At 40.4% G+C, this 23,186-nt stretch overlaps 1 protein-coding gene across 7 annotated transcripts in view; it reads right to left on the bottom strand.

Moving 5' to 3' along the window:
* Positions 1 to 23,186, bottom strand: part of UNC13B (unc-13 homolog B) — a 214,608-nt gene that overhangs the window by 156,720 nt on the left and 34,702 nt on the right. For all 7 annotated transcript variants that reach the window (XM_035309460.1, XM_035309461.1, XM_035309464.1 and 4 more), the window contains exons 6-7: positions 13,750 to 13,820; positions 10,607 to 10,664 (exon numbers count right to left, since the gene is read on the bottom strand). In XM_035309460.1, coding sequence (XP_035165351.1) covers positions 10,607 to 10,664; positions 13,750 to 13,820 — 129 coding nt within the window. The remainder of the gene's footprint in view (positions 1 to 10,606; positions 10,665 to 13,749; positions 13,821 to 23,186) is intronic.

The following is a 23,186-nucleotide window of genomic DNA, read 5'->3' as shown; positions in this document are numbered from 1 at the left end:
AAAAAAAAAAAAAAAAAAAAAAAAAAAAAAAAAAAGCCAGGATTTAATCTTCTCTCTCTCTCTTTGTGTGGGGACAAATGGTGATTCAGAGATACAACCAGATTGTTCCTTTCTTCTCAGACACAAGAAGTCAACAAAACAATGCAGTTCCTGAGATACATCCCAGTACTTGCATGGTCCCTGGACTCCAGGCTCTTGCACACGAGTGGGGCAGTTTGCACAGGCACAGCCTAAGCTCAAGTTGAAGCGGTACTTCTATTATCTGGGGAAAGGAGCTTCAAAGGCAGGCCATTCCTGTCCAACTTCTGCAAGAGCAGCTAGAGCAAAGGAAGTGACACGTTTATGTTTGCTTTGGTCATTAAACTAAGCAGCTCTGACCAAACATGTGCAGGGAACAGATTCAGTGATAGTTCTACCCAGTTGATTCAGAATGAACCACAAGTAAAACTGGCTTTATGTTGAATATTTGCAATTTATGGAGTATAAAAGGGTTTTTCCTCTCCTGTCTACAAGAAAAAAATGCAAACTTTTTTTTTTTTTTTTTCTCATTTAGAGAGCATAACAAGGGAGAAAAAGCAAAGTCTACAGAGTAGAGCACTAGCAGACTATAATCTGAGGCATCACAAATGCTGCTGTGGACCACAGAAGCAACAAGTGCAACAAGCCACCACTCGGACAACTCATCTGAGCCTGACGCACGCTGACAGCATGGAGATGTACCCAGACACATCAGAAGCCTGCCAGGATCCACCAGACAGTGTTTACATAACCCTGACCACACAGCTATCATCTCAGACTGGTTTTTACCACAACAAAAATCCACAGATTGCCTAATGATCAGTTTTGACAGAGGCCTGAGTCTTTTCCAGGGGAAAAATAAGAGGAGAAAGAACACACAGCCAAGCTGGCAAAGAAAAAAGAAGTAGAGAGATATGATTTAGTAGCTTAGTGGGTAGTACTGGTGATCGGAAGACGGTTGGACTAGATGATCTTGTAGGTCCTTTCCAACCTTGTGTTTCTATGATTCTTGCTTCATGTGCTTTAGAACAGATGGGATGGGGAAGCAAGAGGAAGAAAGAGTTCAGCAGCAAGAGGCAGCAAGAGCAGGAGCGTCAGAGAAGGCATAGGGAGAGGGATGATGAGCAAGAACAAGTAGTAGATGGAGCTCTGCACTGAGCTTTAATTTGCTGTCATTAATAGTTCATGTGAAGGACGATGACTTCCTATTAATATGTAAGTCAGATAATGGTGTAACTTTTTCTCATTCCTGAACAGCTAGCCGAAGCCAATAGCACATGGGAGAACAACTTCAGCATCTTCTGCCATCAAAAAGTTCCTATCTCAGGTAAGCAGCAGGAGTCAAAGGAAGCCAGCGTTCAAACATTTGCAGCCTAGATTACTTCTTAAGATCCAGAAAAACTCTGCAGCAGCACAACATTATTGCACTCAGACTACATGATACCAAAACTTATTTCATAAAGCACAAATAAATGCACATGTAACATCCCAAAGCAACTGGGGAAAAAAACATCAGAAGATAACACATATTTCCCAAACCAGCATATAGATTGGAATACTACAGCAGAAGTGGAGCTTACCTGTCCTGCAGCTTTTTCCAGAGATGAAAATCCTAGACTGACAGCCTCACTCCCTCAGGACAAAACACTGTACATCTGTACAGAATTAACAAGTTTGAAGGTAACACAAATCCTGATTCCTGAAACCAGCTCCAACCATTCCTAGTCCTTGTTGCATTAACAGCAACTGTCTAGGTGGCTGGCACAACAGCATTCACAGTTGCAAAATACAACAAGGAGAAAACCACTAAGCACTGAAAACATGTCCCAGAGATGAGGTCTGTCCTTGGAGGAGAAATATTACCATCTGCCATAGAAGAAAGTCTTCAAAGTGACAGTGATGTTCCTGAGCCAGCTACTTACCTCTCTACCTTACCAAGTTCTTCACGTACAGTATAAACATTCTCCAGACAAAAGCAGATTAGAGACTATTATTTCAATGCGTAAGATGTAGCAGCTGATGGCAAGTAGGGTAGCAGAGAGAGAAGAGCAGCTTCCTTTAGAAACCAGCTCCCTACCTTCCAAGTGTTCTCATGTTGAGAAGTTGGGTCATGCTACGGCTAGAGACTACCTAGAAAGACAACACCGCAGGAGCAAGGAGAAAGAGATGCACCAAGAGAGGCTAGGGGATTTTCCCAGCCAGCATCTCAAAACTCCAGTTTTGTTTGTTTTTACTAACACCCACTTCACTTCAGCGTCTAACATTTTGGATAAAAGATGAATTTATTAAAGATTCAACACATATGCCGCTTCATTTAAGATTCAGGAGCTAACAGTATATATCTCAGTCCTTCAGCATAATCACAGAAGACCTGGGTTGACAGTCTTGATATTTTGAAGGTTAATGAAAACAGAATTTCTTTTTAGCCTTTTCAAGTTGTTTTCATGCTTCGTAGAAAAAATATATATGAATAACCTCATTTTGTGAAGAAAAAAAGGACCTTCCAGATCACCTTTGGGAACAGATTTAAGCCTGTCCAAATCTGAACTGAAAACACCAAGAAGTCCAGGCAAGCAGAAAATGGAAAGCTGCAATTCTAAAAGCATAGAGCAACAAAACATATTAACACTAGAATACACAACACTGACAAACCAGACTAGTTACTCTGTGTGCTCTTAAACACCAACACTGCATGTCTCAGTTATCACATTATTTTGTATTCACAAGATTCAGTATTCAAAAATGAGGTTTCATATAAACCTCCAATTAAGGACTAAGCGATGCCAGCAGCCTGGTGCCTTGGATGCTACAACATTCCTGTCATTAACACATTTTATAAAATACATTTAAATTCCCACAATTAGCTGAACAGAACATATGCTCGCTCTGTGCCTCAATTATGCAACTATTCAAGGAGGAACTACTCCTCCCTACTTCACACTGTCAAGCCTGGATCAGCAGGGACACTGCAGAAAAGCAGAATATTCCAAGTTTTTAATGCAGTCTAATTTGATTTCCTGCATGCCACTTTGTTTCACAGCTGTTTACAAGTGTCTAAGAGTGGCTGGGCTGTACCACACAATATACACAGATCGTAGAGTCTATAGAAATGTACTTAATTCCAGTACTTGATATACACCCCAAATTACACACGTACCTGTTTAACGAATAAGGTTCTAAAATATAAAATAACCATTAAACAGCAAGTTAGAGCCAAGTCAGGTTTTCAGTAACCAGAATTACTGAGAGGGTTTTATACCAATCATCACCTTTTCCAGTTCAGTTTTGGAACACCACAAATGAGGGAGGAGACCTTTGCACAAAAGGAGATGAAAAAGCACAGGAGGGAGATGAGCTAGCAGTTGGCTAGCTCATCTCAAGGACAAGCACTACAGTACCACAGCTGCTCAGACTTTAGCTGACCACACTTTACTGCAGTTTAGCACACCGTTTATACTGAAATTTTGGAGTATATTAATTTCACTAAATGAAATGGCCTTTATGGACAGCTTTATCGTAGCTAAACAAAATCAGACAGAGATGAGAATTTAAGCAGGGCTTGGACACCCTTGATGACGTGATGGTTATCCACAAAGTTATTACAAGCTTGTGCAACACATTAATAAGCACAGACAAAAGAATCACACAGAGTGAATTTTAGCTACAATGGAAAACCTGTAGTATTTCTACCACTGCACTAATACCTAACAGATCTGCCATGTCTTTTCAGTTTCTGGGCTACCGAGTCACACAGACTATTTTGCTAAGAAATATATTAACCAAAGAAACAACGAAAGGTTTATACACTCCTCCTTGAGAAACAAGTTTAGAATACAGTTGATCATCTAGCATTACCTATGTGCGTAAAGCAAAGACTAATATAACGTTGCACAGCAGCAGAGAAAATAATACGTGGTGCCTTTTTTCTTCTTCAAGATTTTCAATCTTGACTTTCTGTACAAGACTCGTTGCTCAAGGACACATTCAAGGACACATTTAGGGCTTGCGTATAAAGCTGAGCTATAATTTTGTATCAGTTTAGTATCATTAAATTTAGAAAACAAGTGGTTATAAATTTCAGATTAATTTTCTGTTATTGCTATGACACTAAAGGATGACTAATGACATTTCAGAATCCATTAAAAAATCCCAGCAGGAAAAAAAAGAAGCATTCATGAAAAGCACTAAACAAATTATGAAACCTATGTGATTAACTGAGCATTTACTTTTTTGATCACTGCTTATAAAGAAACATGTCACTATTAGCAGTGTTCAGCATTTCAGGAGGAGGTTTGAGGCTTATTTAAATGTTCCAACATTTCAGGAAGAGTTGGGGCTTATTTAAAAGCCAAAGCTTCACTTCCTTGTCAAAACCTTTCAGAACACAGCACGTACTCTAGGAAAACAACTACCTAAGTATATCTGCAGGATCAGCAGCAAAGCCACAGATCTGCTCTCCTCCAGAGTTCAGAAGTAGGTCAAACTTTGTTACCGTACAGCCTTCTAATATAGCCAGTATTTTTAACCTTCATTTGCTGAATACTTTTCCTTAGACACATTCAATCCCGAAGTAGCAGCTTTAGCCTAAATATGCAGGCAGACATTTTAGAGCAAGACCTCGAATCTGCTTTCCTTTGAGCACACCTATCACTCTTCCACAGCCAGACCAGGCACTGAGAGAGAACTGCAAAGCCACAAGAAAATTAGTCTCCCAGATGGGATTTATCCTAAACAATGAGGAACAGGAGCTGTCAGTCACCCAGAAGCAGAGAGGCCAGGGAATGCTGTTTTCCCAGCCTATCAGCTAAATCATCGCACCACAGCTCATACAATGGTTTCACTTGTACAGACGAGAGTTTTTCTTCGCCTAGCTTAATTTGAAAGGTCATTGATGTGTCCCGTTTTGAATTTCACTGACCATTTTTTGAGGATTGTTGTAAGGCTTACTGCTTGCACTGCAGCCGGTGGTTTTACTAGCAATCCAGAACACCTTCTCAATGACCGCAGCAGGATCTTCAGTGTCACCTGCCCATGAGAAGACTAAAATGGTCACTGACCTCTTCAGTACTCCTCCCAAATGAGCCTTGTCTAGAGATGCTATGGGTAGCTGCAAACCTTTGTTGTTTCTAAATGCAGAAGCAGGCTAGTAACTTCAGAAAAAAAGAAAAAAAACAACCTTGCAAAAATACAGATGTTCAGCATATATATCTACAACAAGGAGAGCAGTATTTCCCAGCAACTGCAGCAAACTATGCTGCCTGCCACTATAACACTACAGATCATGCACCTCTGTGAACAATTTAAATGGTTAAGGCATGCCTTGTTTAAAAGCATTTTGATACTGCCTAGCCTTGATAGCCTGGTATAGATTTTTTTTTTTTATTGTATTGTTACTTGCTAGGAAAAAATCTCTTACTGGAACATCAGTTCATCACATTCACTGCCACAGGGTCGGTTTGACCAGTTGAACACTGGTGGATAGCAGCCAACATATGCTCTGATTAGAATAAACCATAGGATTCAACACCAGCTCAAGACGATATGCTTGAATGAGTGCACACGTAAGCTTGAATGGCTATTGATTTCACTCTGTGAAAACAAGCTGCAACACATTTCCTGCCAACACAGGTCTTTAAGCAAGAGCTCTACCCAGCTGCCTTGCATCCACAGCCTGCCCCAGCCTGTGAACTCAGTGCCACCCCCTCTGCCAGAACTGTACCGCCCGTGCTGCTGAAATCCTACCAGTAGGTATTGATAGCTCTAACTCAATGGCACTTTAATGGCCACTGATGGCAGAAGATGCTAGCATCCACAGTACTGCACCCTAAACACAAGGTAAAAATCAGTGTGGGTGTGTTGGGCTAGCTGAAGAGCAGGGGCAAGGCAGAGAGAAGTATTTTTTTTATTATTATTTTAAAGCATTTTTAGCAGACAAAGCTCCTCACTCACCAGTGCTATGGAAAGCACTGTTATCTCAGCATTAAAGCCAGTTCATGCAGAGGAATGTTTAGGCTTCGTGATGCATCAGTGGAAACTGAGCTCCTAAAAAGAGAACTAGTGGACATCAGCTACAAAAACTCTCAAAATGAGCCTTTGGTGCTTTTAAAACAGAATTAATTATGAAGACAGTAGCAGAAATTTGCCTCACACATTTTGCAGGAATAGACTTCTTTTAAACTTAGTGGGAAAGAAGGGTCAGCACAACACATTGATTTGGTCTCAAACGACACCCTATACTGTGTATAAAACATTTTGTCAGCTTTTTAGTTGTTAAAATGCTGCTTATGCATCAACAACAAAGCTGTAAGATTTTTTTTTTTTCCTGCATGCACACACACTCATTCCAGATTGTATTTAGGGTTCCTTTTTATTCTCCCGGACTAGATGCCGTCTTGTTCATTTCTCTCTGATCTGCTGGCAGATCAAGGACAGGCTAGGTCTGGCTGTTTTTTGCTGACATGACTGTGAATCAGAGCAGTTACTTCTTTTCTTGTTGCATCAACTCACAATCCAGAGACAGAGAACAAATTTACCTCTTCTGAGAAGAAAAAAAAAAAAAAAGGTAAAAAGAAAAACCACAGCCATGGTAGATGGGCATTTTACAGAGCAAAAGACACACAAGACAGAACTACAGTGTGCTATGGTCTATCAGGGCCTAACTGTGAAAAGAGCAACAGCGCAGGCTCCAGGAAACAAGACAAGTATATGCTTTATCCTCCCTTCTCTGCATTCTCAGAAAGATTATCAGACAAAGATAACAGGACAGGCATAACTGGTTGATTTAGGAGCAGTTAAGATTATCTTCTCTGAGCATTGTACTGAAGAAAACAGCTCTCCACCAGTTTTGTAAACTCCCTGAAAAAAGGTACAGGGCAGTATTTACAGTAAGTGATATTAACCAAGACAGTCAGATATTCTCCCCAATGATAGCGAGTACCTTTCTCATCCTCATTTGTACTGCCATCTGCTCCAAATCAGAGATGCACTTAAAATACTGACAGAGTAACTCACTTATGAATTATAATGACCTTTTACATTGCCAGAAATGATCTTGAGCATTCAAGGAAAATAAATCTATACCGACAACAGTAAATAACTCGAGTCATTAAGCTCTAAGTAGTCAAATAACATTTTTTCAATGCTTTATTTACAGTGAATTTCCAGACAGTAAGAATTTGCTTTCTTTTTAATTCACATTCAATTTCAGCTTGTGGGTGAAATCCAATATGAGGATGCTGCAGTTATCCAACAACAAGGTATCAGGAAATTAAGAACTACGGTTCTGGAATTACAAAATCCACCGGCACTATAGCGCCTTGCTTATTGCTTGATTGGTAGCATGTGATCTTGCTGGATCAGAAGAAACGTACAGAGGAGCATAGAATTTGAGAAGTAAAAACAAAATGACCAAGTATAATGAAGGAAGAGGCAGGAAGTGCCTGGATCAGTTAGACAGACATGTACAATAACAGAGCTACATGCTTCTTTTAAGAACAGGTAATGCAGGATTGGGTTTCTTACATCAGTAATGATGAGTCTGACTTTTCCAGGGACAAAGCAGCATTCAAGAATGAAACTGGCAGCTCCATTATCTTTGGAATAATTAGAGCACTTAATCTGGACTGAGATTTCCTGTGGCACCATGCCAAGGAAGCAGCTGATGAATGAACAGAAGTGAGAACCCATCCCCACAGATCAGTTGTTGGGTTTTAGACATGGCCTCCCTATCTTCTCTCGCACACCACCCCATCCCTCTCTCCCCCTCTCTACTGCCAGTGCAACACAAGATGTTGTGCCAAGGCAGAAGAACATAAGGAAATAATTGTGAGAGAAGGTGGTTTGAGAAGTGGACAGATATGTATAAAGAGCACAGGCACAGAACAGGGCAAAACTGTAATCTAATATCTAATTCTAACACATAAGGGCAAGTATTTCCACATCTATTGAATCTGACCCTTCCTGCTAGGGTAGGATTTTCTCTAGCTAGAACAAAGAAGTCAGAGGAGCCTTCCGACAGCTACAGGAAGGCAAATCACAACACCAGTGGCACATGCAGCTGCTCTCCATGAACAATAATGCAGTTCCATCAAGGAACACAGGTTAACTGGGAAAGAGAAGAGCCCTTCAGGTCCCATTTCCAACAAGTCAGGCCAGGACTGACCCACACTTCTGCCAAGTTAGACCAGATATAAAGTTACTTCTTGAAATGCAAGCTATGCTATTGCTCTCTGGTGCATAAGGTGGGGGGAGGGTTGTGGTCATGGTTTTCGTTGTGTTGGTTTGCCTTTTTTTTTTTTTTTTTATTAAAGTACTGGGAAAGGAGGGACAAAGTCTCATGGGGCAAAAATTACTCATACTCAGGGTTTTTGTACCTTCTAGATACCTAGTTCTGTTGTCCAGATGATCATGTCCTGTTCCCAGCAGCAACCAGATCAGAGCTAGCACATCATGATAGGAAATCAGATGAGTCTTACAAATGTTCCTGGGGATATTTTTATTATATCTAAAAATATATCTATCAATTATTTACCCACATGTTAAGAAAGAACATTCTGTGCTCGAAGTGTTTTAGGTTCAGGAAGGACACCCACTCTGTTCCTATGTAAAAGGGGGTTGAGCGCCTGCGTCATATGCAAAGGTCGGGTCAGCTTTCAATACAGAGGCACAGTCAATGCATCTTGTTTGAATTCTTGAGTTCCAAAGGACTATGCAACATTCAGGCAAGCTTACAGTTCTTATGCAGAGAATAATTAATGGTAAGTTCATTTTCCCAAAGTACTTCTACATCAAAACGACTATTTCATATTTGGCCATGTAAACAATTATATATTCAGAGATGCCGGACTCGCAGAGGCAGTAAATAAGCAGAAGAACATGCAGTGCCACAAGCTTTATTGAATTACTGGAAAATTCTTTAATACATTAGCCACATACTGCTATTAAATATTTAATATTGGAATTCTAATGACTGTTTTAATCCCATGAATGATTAAATTATGTGAAATTCATTGTTCTAATCAAGGGTCTTCAATTAATTGTTATAAAAGGTCACTTTTTAGCAAGACACAGGCTGTTAACAGGCAACACAGAAAGGTCAGCTGTAGTTCTACAGTATTATGTCTGTTTGGAAGAGCAGAGCTGGTCCTCTAGAGAAAACACCCGCTTCGAGAGCTTGAGGATGTAAAAGCACCATGCTGTGGGAATAGGTGCAGCTATTTTCCCTACATGGAAGTATTCCTCCCAATTTACCAAGGCTTCACAATATTTAGAGCAGTCAATCAGACCAGCCTCTCTCACACAAAAACGAAGTCCAAGGCACACAGCCAGGAAAGTCATTTCAGCAAATACATTCATTACTTGGACATTTTATATCAGACTGTTTTTCTATGACCTTCTGACACTTAAGAGTTCTGTATACTACGCTAGTATGATTTTGTCAAGTATTACACTTTCTCCAATATTTCTTATTTGTAGGCCTTACAAAACATTGTACCCTCCCACATATGAATTTATCTAAGAAGTGTGTTATTCTGTATTTATATTCTTAAAAAAAAAAATACATTGGTGTTACCTAGGTTGTCAAAGCTGGAATACTTTCATATAGCCTTGTACATTTTCCAGCTACAGAACACCTTCAGATTTCCTAGGCGATTGATAACGTCCATGTTTTCTTCAATATATTTTTAAGGTAATGTAATAAAAGCACACAGATAAATTAGTTTTACTCACAAAAAAAAAAAAAAGTAATTAACATTTCCTAATGTTAACAGCTTCATAGAAGCCTAATGGGTAAACAGCCTGCAAAGTATAATAAGCAAGTCTTATAAGATTTTAAGTAGAGGATAGAAGATTTGTTTAAATTATGAACCTTGAATTTTATTAATGTTGCTATCAAAAGTAGATAAGACATTCATAAGAGACATCATTGAGCTTTCATGTACTATATGTTAAAAGCAGTGCTTCAGAAATCTAATTTTGCGGACCATCAGATACAGTTTGTACTATGCTATTTTCCCATCCATGTTTTCAGAAGCATAAAAAACGCAAGACGAGATGAGCAGAAATTAGTAAAATATTTATCATTCACCATCACAGCATTTAAAAGTAATATCAAGTACACAAACCTCAGATGCATTTTAACAGGCTACTGGCAGGGCTTCCAACTCCATTTATTCTTCTCCTCTTAAGACTTCAAAGTCATAAAAATAATTTTCAACACATGATGTTTAAAGAGAACACAACCTGTCTCGGCTATATCAAGAAAATTCAGCAATCAATTTTCTTATTTGCGTTGGTATTGAAGGAGTCTGAAAATCTAGGTGACTTTGAGCACATTGTTTTCCTAACACATGAGGACATACAAACATGTTAGTGACTCAATACCTGTTTTCACTTTCTAGCATCAGAAGGTTTAGACCACCAATTTTTGGGGGCAGAGCTTTTCATAGCCAACAACATTTATTTTCCACAGAGACATTTAAGCATTTCAAACAAGAAGTTATTGTTCAGACGTACCATAATTTTATAACTAAAGAGAAGGAAATCAAGTACACAGAACAAGGGAAAAAATAAATAATGCCTAACTTACAACACTGGGAGGCAGCACTGGGCAATGGTTTCTTCTGGACTTCCTCCTGAAAGGAATACTGAAGAAAAAAAAAAAAAAGAGAGAAGAAACCCCATTAAGGAAGCAAATGGTAACTTTAAACAGATTTTGGAGTATGACATGCCACACTTCAGAGAAAACACCTGTGGTAGCATCAAAGTGCTAAGTATTTACTTTAATATCCATATTCAAATATACTCCCAGATGCCTTTCTCCCTTTTCATGCCAAAACCAGGTGTTAAAATATGCACATCTGGTTAAGGTAACATTTGCTTTACTGCGAGCACAGGGCCTATTCTGAGTTCAGAGAGCTCAAATTAGACATATAAAAGATTTGATTCTCACAATGTTACTATTATGGGGAGCTCAAAACCAAGCACAAGTCCATTACGTTTTATACACTCCAGTACAATTTCAACAGTTCAAAAACAAAGCATGGGCTCACAGCAACATTACACCAGGAGACTGAAGTGGCTGGATAATTAGCGTGCCCAGCAGGGCAGTAACACAGTGTTTTCCTATCCAACGCATATAGTGGATCATTGAAGAGTTTGTATGTCCAAAGTGAAGAATTTTAACATCTCATTTAATTCTAAATTAGAAACAGAAACATATTTCAATTAACCAACTCTGACTTTTTACAAAGCTGTTTGGTACAGCATCAAAGTGTTCCCTAGGGGAATGCCAGTGGTTGTGTTTTGTTATTTTCCTCTGTGTTGCATTATACAGAGATACGAGGAAAATCAGGACAATTGGGCAAAACAATAACAGTCTTTGTTAAGTATAAAGGGTCTAAACACAAAGGAAGTGGCAACCTCCGTGACATGGTGCTGCAGTCTGTGCAAAACAAACTGCCAGACAGCCTCTCCATGGATTCAGTAGGGATTAATGACCAGTCCATTACACAGAGGGCAGCAACCTGCAGATTTTTGCTGTGGCTATCTTCAAATCTGTGTTATTTAAAATGCACGAGTGATCCTGAAAGGCAGTTAGTCCTATTATCAGGAAACTGCCACCTCAATGAGTTACCCAGGACTGTGAAAACAAGAACTACTGGATCTCACAGCACTGACTGTTCGGCAAAATGGTGAAAGGAATTCTGAGGACGAGCAATTTCAGTGGCACAGGACAGCAATGGTTCTGAATGATCAAAAAATGGCAGTAGTTTATCCTTTCTAAGGCAAAAACCCAACGGCTATTGGCAGGCCCAAAATGCAAACTGAACGTTAAGTGTTTGCAGGAGTAGCAACTAGAAAGCACTTTGTAACACCAAATGCAAACTACAAATGAACCTGCATCTCAAGTATTTTTGTGCAACGTTAGTCTGCTCATCCATTGCCTCAAGCAAAGATAGCTAACCTTAATGCAAAGAAAAGATAAAGACACATTTCTGCTGAAATACCACTGCAGGACAGGGACTCTGCAGCCCAAAAGCCATGCAGAAGGAGAGGTTTGTGGAGCTGAGTGGCACAGGGTGAATGAATGAGGATCAGTCATTCAGCTTCTACAAAAAAAAAAAAAAAAAAAAAAAAACCACGCTCCCAGCTGGTTTCACAACAAAGGGTTTATTTGCTCAGAGTAAACAAGGTTTTTCTTCAGGCTATGCACAATTAAGTTGCTGAATTCCTTGCTATGTAACTGACCTAGGTGAGTTCAAATAGCAACTGGCATCCACAGAAGAAAAATTGATCAAGTGTTTTTAAACACAGCAATATTCCCTATGACCCTGGAATTTCCAGAGCTAGAAGTCACTGCAAATTAGGGGAATATACAAGGAAGGTATCCCCATTCTGGGTCACCTTCAGATATGGAACAAGCGTTCTTACATTTTTCATGTTCTCACTGGTGAAAGGAAACATTCATAATAAATTTGTGATTGTTATGTCACAAATACAGAGGCATGGTTTTGTTACTAATATGTGGTGAAAGCATGCACTTCACATGCAGATGGGCAGCACTCCAAGGGAAGGAGAGTCTCACAAAGCTCAGGACATCGTTCAGCAAATTCAGGTTCAGTGAAACACTAGAGGGCATCTATGCTTCACTGAAGTACCTGGCGCAGGCTTCTGCTTACAGTCCACAGGAGCAGGGAGGCACCACAGCAGTATCACTGACACACAGAATCATAGATTTAGTTTCTCATTAGCTCCAAGAGGTTCTCAAACTTCTAGGAAGGCAGGAGAGGTTGCCTTCAAGCAATTAGTTTTTATCGACCCAAATACCGGTCTGTTCTCAGTCAAAAAGAAAACCCACCTTGTTTTTCTCCATCTACACAGTAAACCCAATGACTCAAATAAGGAGTGGAGAATAGGAGATGAAAAATCCCAGAACAAAAATTTCCTAAAGTCACTGACAGAATATTTTGCAAGATATCTTGCTAAGGAATGAGACTTACTAAAAGTTTACGCAAGCACCATATTTCTGCTCACTGGTGTTGGTATCAACACATGAGAGGTAAGAAATGCTAAAAATTTGGTACAGACATAATTATGTCAAGACCTACTTTGCAGACAGTATGATAGTATGAAGTGTAAATAAAGGTTTTATAAATATAAATGTTCCAGGCTCTCTAATAAAAATCACAAGTAGCAGTGGCTTAGCCAAGCACATACTAAGAAAACCCAGGAAACCAAAGTCATAGCTAGCAGGTGTTACAGTACAAGATTCATAAACTGAGCCACCAACAACTGGATTAGGACAAAAGTTTTCCCTCCATCACTGTCTGTTCCAAGTTCAGTATCTTGTTTTGTCTTCTTCCCAGAAGCAGCTGACTGCAATAAAAAATCCTTTTTGATTTGACTTCACAAATGCAGAGAACCTATCATAGCCCATCAAAAATGTTTCACTCACTTGTGAGTTAAAGCATGATGTTAACTTTCTTCTGAGTTTATGTACAACAACAACAGTTCTCACTACGTGAGCACTTCCCCAACACGGGGAAAAACATTTGTCTGTTTAACAACAACACTACACTTGAGAAAACCATTCTGTAAGTAGTCCACAGAAAACCTGTAAACAACAAACATTTAGTAGTTACCTTAGCAATCACAGAGATCTAATACAAAGCCTAGAAGTAAGATATAAGGGATTCAGGACTACCTTCATCTTTCAATTCAGGTATTTACCTCATCATCTCCCAGAGAATTTATTTGTTCCAATTTTCTGGTCCAGTATCTGGCTTCTTCCTCTGGGATATCTGTAACAAAAGAACAAGCCACACCATCTTATTAGCCAGGCAAGTTTACATTTACCACCAGCAGCAATAAAACAGGGAGGGTATTCCAAGAGCACACCACAGGAGAGAAAAAAAAAAAAAAAAAAAAAAAAAAAAAAAAAAAAAACATACCACGCAATGCTGAAGCAACAAGATTGGCCTGTACTCAGAAAATAAATGTCCTAAATACACAGTTCAGGGCTTACATTACTTTCTTGTTTAAAGCTAATTAACCAAATGCACACTGCACAAAGGTCAGAAAGCGTAAGACTGGTTCATATGATATTTCGTTCAAGTATTAGTTGTATGAAGAGCCACTTCATAATAATGCACTTGCTAGATACTTAATAACACAGAGCAAGATCAAGAGCCTCTTCTGGAGGCTTTTTATAACCTCAAAAGAACAAGGAGTCCTTTTGGATAGCAGATCTTACAGGTAAACTTGGTATGACACAAATGTAGGAAAAAAAAAGGGGGGGAAACGATCTCTTGTTTTCCTTTGCAGGTAGTAAGCCAGATCTTGTAAGGAAATGAACAGTGCTACAGACAGTCATATTCATATGGAGGCACACTCCTGTTTTTACACCATAATGCAACTTAACTGGGAAATGAACCACAACAACCAAACCTTTTCCCTTCTAGAAGGTTTACCAAGTTAAAGACTGACAGAAAGCAGCAGGCACTAGCACCTTTGTTTTGGGAACTATTTTTTATTTCACACTTTGAAGTAATACAGTGTCCTAATGGTGTGGAGGGAACACAGAATTCTGCCACTCAAGACTTTCTCTCTCAGAGGGCACCCCTGGAGATGCAGGTGAACTGCTGGGAAGAGCTTAACACAAGGCAAGTTAGGTACAAACTGTGACTGAGGAATAGAGAAATAGGGGTAGTGCACCAAGGGAAATCTCCCCCTGAAAGAAAAGCATCAGTCAGGCTCCCCACCCTGGACAATTAGATAAATTATTTAGGGATGGGGGAAGAGGGATGTAAAATCACTTGAAAAAGGGGAAGAAAAAAAAAGACAAAACTTTTTTAAAGCACACTCAGCATCACCCTGCACATAGAGTGGTCAGGTAGCCATATCTCCAGGAGAGCTCAATGATTTCTGAAATGTGTTTATTCAGGCCAAAACTGCAAAAATGTAGAAAACTTTAGAGCTCATATAGGGTGGTCGTGGCAGAGGTACTGCCACCAACTAGAGGTACTGCCACCAACTAGACACCACCAACCCTAGAAGCCTCACCATCCCGAACACTGACAAACGAAGAGGAGCATAATACCACTTAGGCTAATTTTCCAATCTCCTGTAAGCATCTTAGCTCCAAAACAAATTTGCTTTCCTGCAACAAACTGTACCCCATGAATACGGCCTCAACAATATGCATAGACAAGAACCTATAGAGAGGTAGGCTGGGAGGGTCTCCTGATAAAAAGTTAGTTCTAGGAGTTACATCTACTCTTGTTCCTCAGAGAAGCAAGAAAACATTTTATTGGCAGATCAACATTTCATTTGGATGAGGAATTGAAAAAAAAAGGCAACAAAAACAATTATTTCAGAAAGGACCAGGTATTCATTGCTTCTTAGACTTAAAGGGCCCCCTCCATCACAAAAATCGCCCTCTTACAAAGATAATGACCCCAAAACATCTGGAGAAAATAGCAGCCACTGTACTACTGGAACACAAATCTCTTTCAACAAGAACAAGGAACATTTCCAGATTTCACAGAATTTGAAGGTTCATAAGTAGGTTATTTTCTTGGACTATGAACAAAAGCCTACTTTTTTTTTTTAAAGAAACAACTTTTTTGTGAAATGAGTCTCACCCAGGCAAGGATAAAAACAGCCCCCACCTGAGAAAGTTTTAGGGCACTAGAAACTCAGTACCTGGGTCAAGAAAACCTGCATTAAGCAGAAAAGAGAAAATCTGTTTCTCTTTTCTTGCAGGGAGATCAAAGTAATTTATTTTAATCGTAATACACAGAGTCGCTTGCTCTTTCTGATGTATACTACATTGCTTTGTTGTTATATGCTCTTAGAAAACAAAGTAGGAGACACATGAGAGGGTCTTTAATAATTATGGGAATTATATTAAAACATAGATGCTTTTGATCATCAGAGCTGTGGATCACAGTTGCACAAAAACGTTGAGCTCCACGCAAATTAGGGAGGACATTCAAAGGTTATCTGAACAGAATACATTTAGAAAGAGGACATCAATTAACTGCACTGAGTGTTGGACCCAAAGAGATTTAGGAAAACAAGAAACGCCAACAAGGACTTGAAGCATCCAAATATTACAAAAAAAAATTACGGAGTTTTGTCCTCAAAAGCCACCACATCTGTAAAAGATGAAGAAAAACTCAAACTGAGGACTAAAGGTTACAGCCAAAAAAATTAAACTGAAATCTAGAAATTGGGAAACCTGAAATCTAGACCAAGGAGACGTAGGAGGAATGAAGCAATGGATTAACATCAACATTGCAGAAACTGCACTGGTCTCAGGGTAGGCTTCAATGCATTCTTATAGACATCAGATTAGCTGCATGCCCAGGCAACAAGGAGCACTGTGTGCCTCTTGCATTTGTTGTTCCTATCTTGTATCCAAGATGCCGGTTTCACAAACAGCAATCAGATTTTTAGTACAGGTTTGCTGCAGTCCTCACAATACAGCTTCTTACACGAGTCAGCAGTAAAGTCTGATATGGTCTAGCTGATGGCTGTTTTAATGACATCTTTTTGCTCCTAGGGAAACTTGTCTTCAAAACTAATGGTCGTACAGCTACTATACAGCAAACTTTAAACATGAAACAATAAATTTCAGTCAAGTTACCTGCTCAGAAGAATAAATGCTCAATGAGACAGAATTACTGTTTTGTTTTAGGTTTTGGTTTGTTTGGTTTTTTTTTTCAAGAAATAAGTTTATTACTATTTTTACTTTCCCCTGCCAATTGTGTCTGGCCTGTTTTGTTGAAGCTGGTTCTTTGGAATGCAGAGAATGGAGATCCCCGATGCAGAGCTCACAGACGGTGATGCTTACACGGCTACGTCCACTAGCCAGATCCTACATCACTACCCAGCTTGGATTACAAGCCCAAATCACTCTGCTACATTAACTTTTGCTTACAAGATAAGAAGCTGGACTAGTCCAAACAGAGGCCATCTAATGCCAGCTAAGGACCCCACTGACAACATGCTCAGTAAACAGGAGGAGCAAGGCCATATGGCAGAGAAACAAAACTGCTGAACAAGAGCAAAGAGGGGATGGGAAGATCTGTACCCTAGCGTCCTGAGGCCTCTTACTGTGACACCAACATGTAAAGGCTGAAAGCTTTATTGTCCTCACTCCTACTGTCATCATCTGCTGAAAGCTGAAATCCCTGTCTCTCTGGGCTCCTGATGCCAGGGAGCAGCATGGGCTGGTTGCTCCCTATGGGAGGGGACGGAGGGGAACGCCATGGCCAGCAGGACAGGGACTCGCCAGCCAGGTCCTGTTCTACAGCTCCCAAGCAATGTGAGCTGGGCAGGTCTGGAGATTGTGGACAGGTTCAAGTGAGAATCCATTCACCAGGCACATACATGGTGCTGACAGGGTATATCTGAGATCGAGCCAGGAAGTCAGGCCACATCACCCTCTGGATCTATGGGGTCCACAAAGATCAGCAAGTCCTACAGCATCGCTCAGGTGTGAAAGCTCTGAGCAGAGCTGAAATGGAAATGAGAACTCAGGGACCTGCCACCTGGATACACTGCACCGTCACAGAAACGGGGACGCTGTGGCATGGAGGTGTGATCACGCTGAGGAAGGAATTAGAGGAGAATTTGCTGTGAACATGTCGACCACTTCACTCACAAACCCGCTCAGGTACCTAAACATGACAATATTCCTGCTTAGAGATCTCTAGCTTGCAATAACCAGGAGTTTCAGCATGGAAGCTTCTCTGCACTCTGGGAGTGCTTGGTCTAGAGCTTCTTGCAATGCTCCCTGAACATCACCTTGTGCCAAGTGAGCTTTTCCTTAGGTATCAAGTCCAGGGCTGGGGAATATGCCAGGAGAGTAAGTGCTAAAAATAAAAGAAATGCATCTTCCCCGCAAACCATTTCGTACTAGCCTTAACCTGGCTTCCTCTCTTCCCAGCCCCAGTTCCTTGCCTTTCAGGAGGAATGGAAGTCTTCACAAGTTCTCACTAAAAAGCCTTTGCAGACCTGAGCATTTCTCTTTCTGTACAGTTCCCAAGACAATAAAGCAACAAAGACTATCTGCTCCACCTGATGGCTAGACGCAGATCAGCATGCTCCCATGCTGGGAGTGATGTGAATACTAAAAGCATTTTCACTCCAATTATCTTACTAGTAACAGCCTGGCACAGACCCAAACTGCTATAGTTCAGGAGCCAAATGCATTTTAAGTACTCTACCCCGTGCAACTCACACATAGCCACCGCGCTTCTAAATAAGGGAACGGGGTAAAATTGCCTTTAAACGGCACAATTTCACACTTGAAAAGCAGCATCTCGAAAAGTCTGTGGCAGCACATGGTCACTACACCCAGAGACAATGAGAAGACTGTCTTCACACCAGCAAAGTTTCTAAAAATAATAATAATAAAATAAGAAGAAACAGTGCCTCCTTTCCTTGATATGTCTGTCTCATTTCTGAGAAGAATCAGATTTGATCAGTGGAGAAAGCTGCTCCAACCTGTCTTAGCTAACAACTGTTTCCTCCCATCAAGACAGCAGTTTGTTATTTTTAAAAGAGCACAAAAATGCTTTGTACAGTAGGGGTTAACGTGAACCATTAGTGTGTCCATATTTCAAATGCTCACACTTTGGTGTGTTCCTACAGAAGGTGACTTTCAGTCATCCTGTTTTTCCAAGATCAAACATTTCAGAATGTAGGGCTGACAGGGGACGTTTAGGTGGTCCAGTGCCCAGCAGAAAAAGGAAAAAAAAATAAGTTAATCTCTTGGCTGTCTACATCAGGTACGACCACTAACAGCATCAGCACACTCTTGCACTCCTTTCTGCCTTGAGCTGTCACCCATCTCCAGAGTACCAGGAGAAAACACACCAAGGAGGAATCCCAAACATACCAGGTGGAAGCAGGAAGAGCAATCTAATCCAGGAAACAGGCTAGCTTGTTTGTACCAACCTCACTGTATATGCAATTATGTTTTACACCAAGGACTTTACCTTTTGGGGGTTTTGTATTTGTTGTTTTGTTTTGTTTTCCCTCTAATAATCCCTTGCAAACTTTTCAAGCTCCACCTAAACACATTGAAACACTTTAAATATATAGAGTAGCCTAGGGTACTGTATTTCTGTGCATCATCTAACCTAAATGAAACAGAGTAGCCAGAAGTGATGGAAAAAGTACAAAAGCACAGCCAAAGGGAAGAACACTGTTTTGTTACAGCTGCGTTTTACCAGACCTGCAAAGCAGCACAAGCTGCCCGTGTGCGCACACGTTGCTCAGGTTCTCCTGCATCTGTAATAGCCAGGAGGACTTCACCCAGGAAACAAAACGTGATACACAATGTTCCCAAGTGTCACTGCAAACACAAATTAAAACATCACGTCTACAGTGACAGAGCTGCTGACTTAAGAACTTTCACGGCAGACCAATGATCCATTTAGTTCTCCATGTGGGCTTAAAGCAGCAGTTCCCAGCTGATAAAAACAACACAGTATGAACATGCAGGGCATGAGGAGTCCCCCCTAACAGCCCCCCAGCTACAGGAGGGCTCCTCAGCAAATCCACCAGGAGTGATGCAGAGGCAGTGCTGTGAGCTGAGCTACCTCCCTGCACGTCTCCAAGCCTCACAGGGCAGGAAAAAAAGAGCCTAAACCACCTCATAGTACTTCTTTCTATGCCCCACAGGCAATGGCAGCAGACACACAGTCACCGTGAGAAGGGAAACACTGCTGGATGAGATGATACGGGCAATGGGCAGATACTGTCTTCCCAAGAGGAATATCCCACACACTCAGTACCTCCAGCTGTTCAGCCAGCTTCTGCCCTTGTCCTGAAGGACAGACTGAAAACAGAGTTCTAAAAAAGTCTGCAGCAGCATTCTTCCAGGGAAGAGCAGCAGAAGGCTTCGAACAGCAAACTGATGCTCCCATCCTTTCCTGGACATTACAAAACACCGCACGAGATGACAACTTTTCACGGTCCAAAATAAAAACCCTTCAATACAGCTGTGTCAAGTTCCTGTTATTTCAGCATTTGGCATAGAAAGCAAAGGAACAAATAATAGACGCATTAGAAATGATCGCTTGTCTTACATCAAAAAGAGAAGTCACTAAATTATTGTTACTTACTTAACATTCTTAATTTTCTTCATTAAATCCTACTTTTCAGAATTAGATTTTGTGGTTCTGTAGAACATGATAAATTTTAAAACACCGGCTAAAAAGAAAAAAAGCAAAACCAAAATAGAGGAATCAAGTGTCCTGTGTTTTGAGTGGATTAGCAGGGATGAATATTACACGTAATATTCATAATTTGTTATATCCAGGTTCTGTATAACAGTTTACAGGAAGTAGAAAAATCACAAAATATAACACAAACCAAAACATAAATTGCAGAACAAAGTAAGTTCACTTTTGGATACCATCTGAACATATGAAAACATCAGAACTTTATTTCAAAACAGAGATAATTTACAAGTACCATCAGAATGAACTTAGATGAGAAGGTAGCATCTGCCAGACTTGCCTTTAGCTACACTTGCTGCATTCTCTCCCTGTCAGAAAACTAAACATTTGCCCCAAAGAACAAATTACTTTACCCCACATCAAAATGGTCAGTTGCTCCTCTCCTCACACAAAAAAATAAAAAATAAAAATCACAGTATCATAGAATTATTTAGGTTGGAAAAGACCTCTAAGATCATCTGGTCCAACCTTTAACTGCCAAGCCCACTATTAAAGTCCACTATTAAACCATGGCCCCAGACACCACATCTACACGTTTTTTGAAGACCTCCAGGGATGGTGACTCAACTACTTCTCTCGGCAGCCTGTTCCTACGCTTCACAACCCTTTCAGTGAAGACTTTTTTCCTAATACCCAACCTAAACCTCCCATAGCACAACTTAAGGCCATTGTTCCTCTTGTCATAACACAGGAAAATTATGAAAGTTTAAATTTAAACTCATGTTCCTGTTATTTTTCAGCTGTGCTCCCCTATTCTTAGAGTATATAATGGATACAGAGATTAGAGTAAAATAGATAAAGCAAAGTGGGCTGGTGAATAAAATAAGCGTTGAGGAGGAAGCAGACCTGGCATTACCTCCTTGATGAGCAAGTATTTTTGCAAATACAGCTGGAGAAGCCAAGACACCTGAATTTGAGCATCACAACCAACCCCAAGCAATCAACTATGAGGACTAGCTACAGCAGCTGTCCACAAATGTCCCTCTGCAGTTGGAAATCAGCTTGCCATTATTTTGTATTAAAGTGATAGCCTGTGGCCCACAGTTGACCATGTTTACAATGACAGAAGCTTCCTAGTAGGAAGGTCACTGAACTACAGTAACACTCAGCTCTGAGAAAGTTCCTGACACTACCACGTCACCTCCCGAGAAAGGGAATGTGCAGTCAGGAGATGCTAAAATCTTTCCAGCTGTTTTCTTTTGCATTCTGCCCTTTCCCTTTTTAAAAAATAATCAAAAAGCAAAATAAAATTAAAAAGGCATGAGTGAAATCCATAGAAGTTTCAAACACAATCATACACATGTCCACCTTTTAAGTACACTCTTTCCAGCACTTGTAAGAGATCACCATAGCCCACTGTTTTCAGAGAATGGATTTTATATGTCATTAAATCACCAACTGAATGAAAAAACAAGCAAACAAAAAAACTTAGTCTCTGATATACAGCATCTCAAAAAAAAAGTCCCAGATGTGGACATGGTGGGACAGCAGCAACCGTTGTACCTTGTTGTACCATGTAGAAGGCAACAGTGACAATGCCTACGTCTGTCAAAACTTTACAAATGGAAATCTCATGGAGACAGAAGTTCTTCAACCTGCGCAGGGTTATGCAAATATCCACAGGAGTTTAATGCGTAGGAGAGAGCAGGGGGCGTCAGCATGAGCAATGAATCAGGGTTAGCCGGGGACACGGTGAAATTGTGTTGAATGCACCGTTTTGAGCTATATCCGTAAGCTCTGCGTAGAAAACCTACCCAGGATCTACCCAGCACTGCAGCTAAAAGTGGCAGTGACAGACGGTGCTTTGTTCAGTGTCACCGGGCCACACTCAGAATAGAGCTTACCTCCTGCTGAAGTAAAAGGGGGAAAAAAGCTCCATAGTTCTGGTATTTTTTAGAAGAAGAGTTAATTTTGCCTCTCTTAAAACAAAAAATTTAAAGAAAAAAAAAATCCAAACAAACCACCAACAAAGAAAACCACAGCACAACTCCAGACTGCAAGATCCAGTAGGGATCACCAGAAAGCACTAAGCCATGGGGAACCACGGCAACTTCCCCAGATACCATTTTAGAGCTGACCTCGGTAGAAATGAAATTTTCCTGATATCAAGATTTACTGCATCTTGAAAAGTTAGCCACAAAAAGTTAAAGTGTGCTGTCAAAGAGAACACGCTGACAACATACAAGAGTTCTTCTCTACAGAATTTTTTGTTATATGTATTTTTATGCTTGTTCAACCCAGTAACAAGAACTTATCAGTACAAGCCTGCATTTGTCCTTTTCCAAGTTAATGCATTAGGGGATTGTATCAAAAGAAGGTCCAATCCCCCTAGTCAATGAATTTCCCACTGACAGTGTGACAGCAGTGAATCACCAGGAGAGTTTCTATGATGAATAGGGATGGCTCCACACCAGCATCAGACAGCTTAAGATGTCAGACACCTTTTCCCCTTTATACACTGGGCTGTGAAGAGCAGTGCCTGCTACCTCTACAGAACTCACCCTAATTGCACCATCCAGCCAGCTGTGCACTTGAAACAGTACACTCAGCATAGCTCTCAGAGCACAAGATGCAATTTATATTGATTTTAGTGCCACAGGACCAAAGCCCACATCCTCCCTTGCACCAGGAAGGGAGGTTTATGAGACTAGTAGATGACCTAACTTCTTTCCACAACAGATGGCTGATCCTGGCAGTTGCTGGCCAAAAGCCAAGGGGTGTACAAATGCTCCACCAGTCCTTAGAGCAAATCAAATTGTTCAACTCTGCCAAGGGCTTAGTTTAAAAGGAAAAAAAAAAAAAAAAGAGATGAGGCCAGCAATGACAGGCATTTTTAAAACACTAAAGGGCCTAAAGTGGGAAAGGAAAAGGGAAAAGGGAAAAGGGAAAAGGGAAAAGGGAAAAGGGAAA

Source organism: Oxyura jamaicensis, chromosome Z (assembly GCF_011077185.1).
Source record: "Oxyura jamaicensis isolate SHBP4307 breed ruddy duck chromosome Z, BPBGC_Ojam_1.0, whole genome shotgun sequence".
NCBI lineage: Eukaryota > Metazoa > Chordata > Aves > Anseriformes > Anatidae > Oxyura > Oxyura jamaicensis.
Note: the sequence above shows the minus strand (reverse complement) of the source record. Positions and strands in the feature narration are given on the sequence as shown.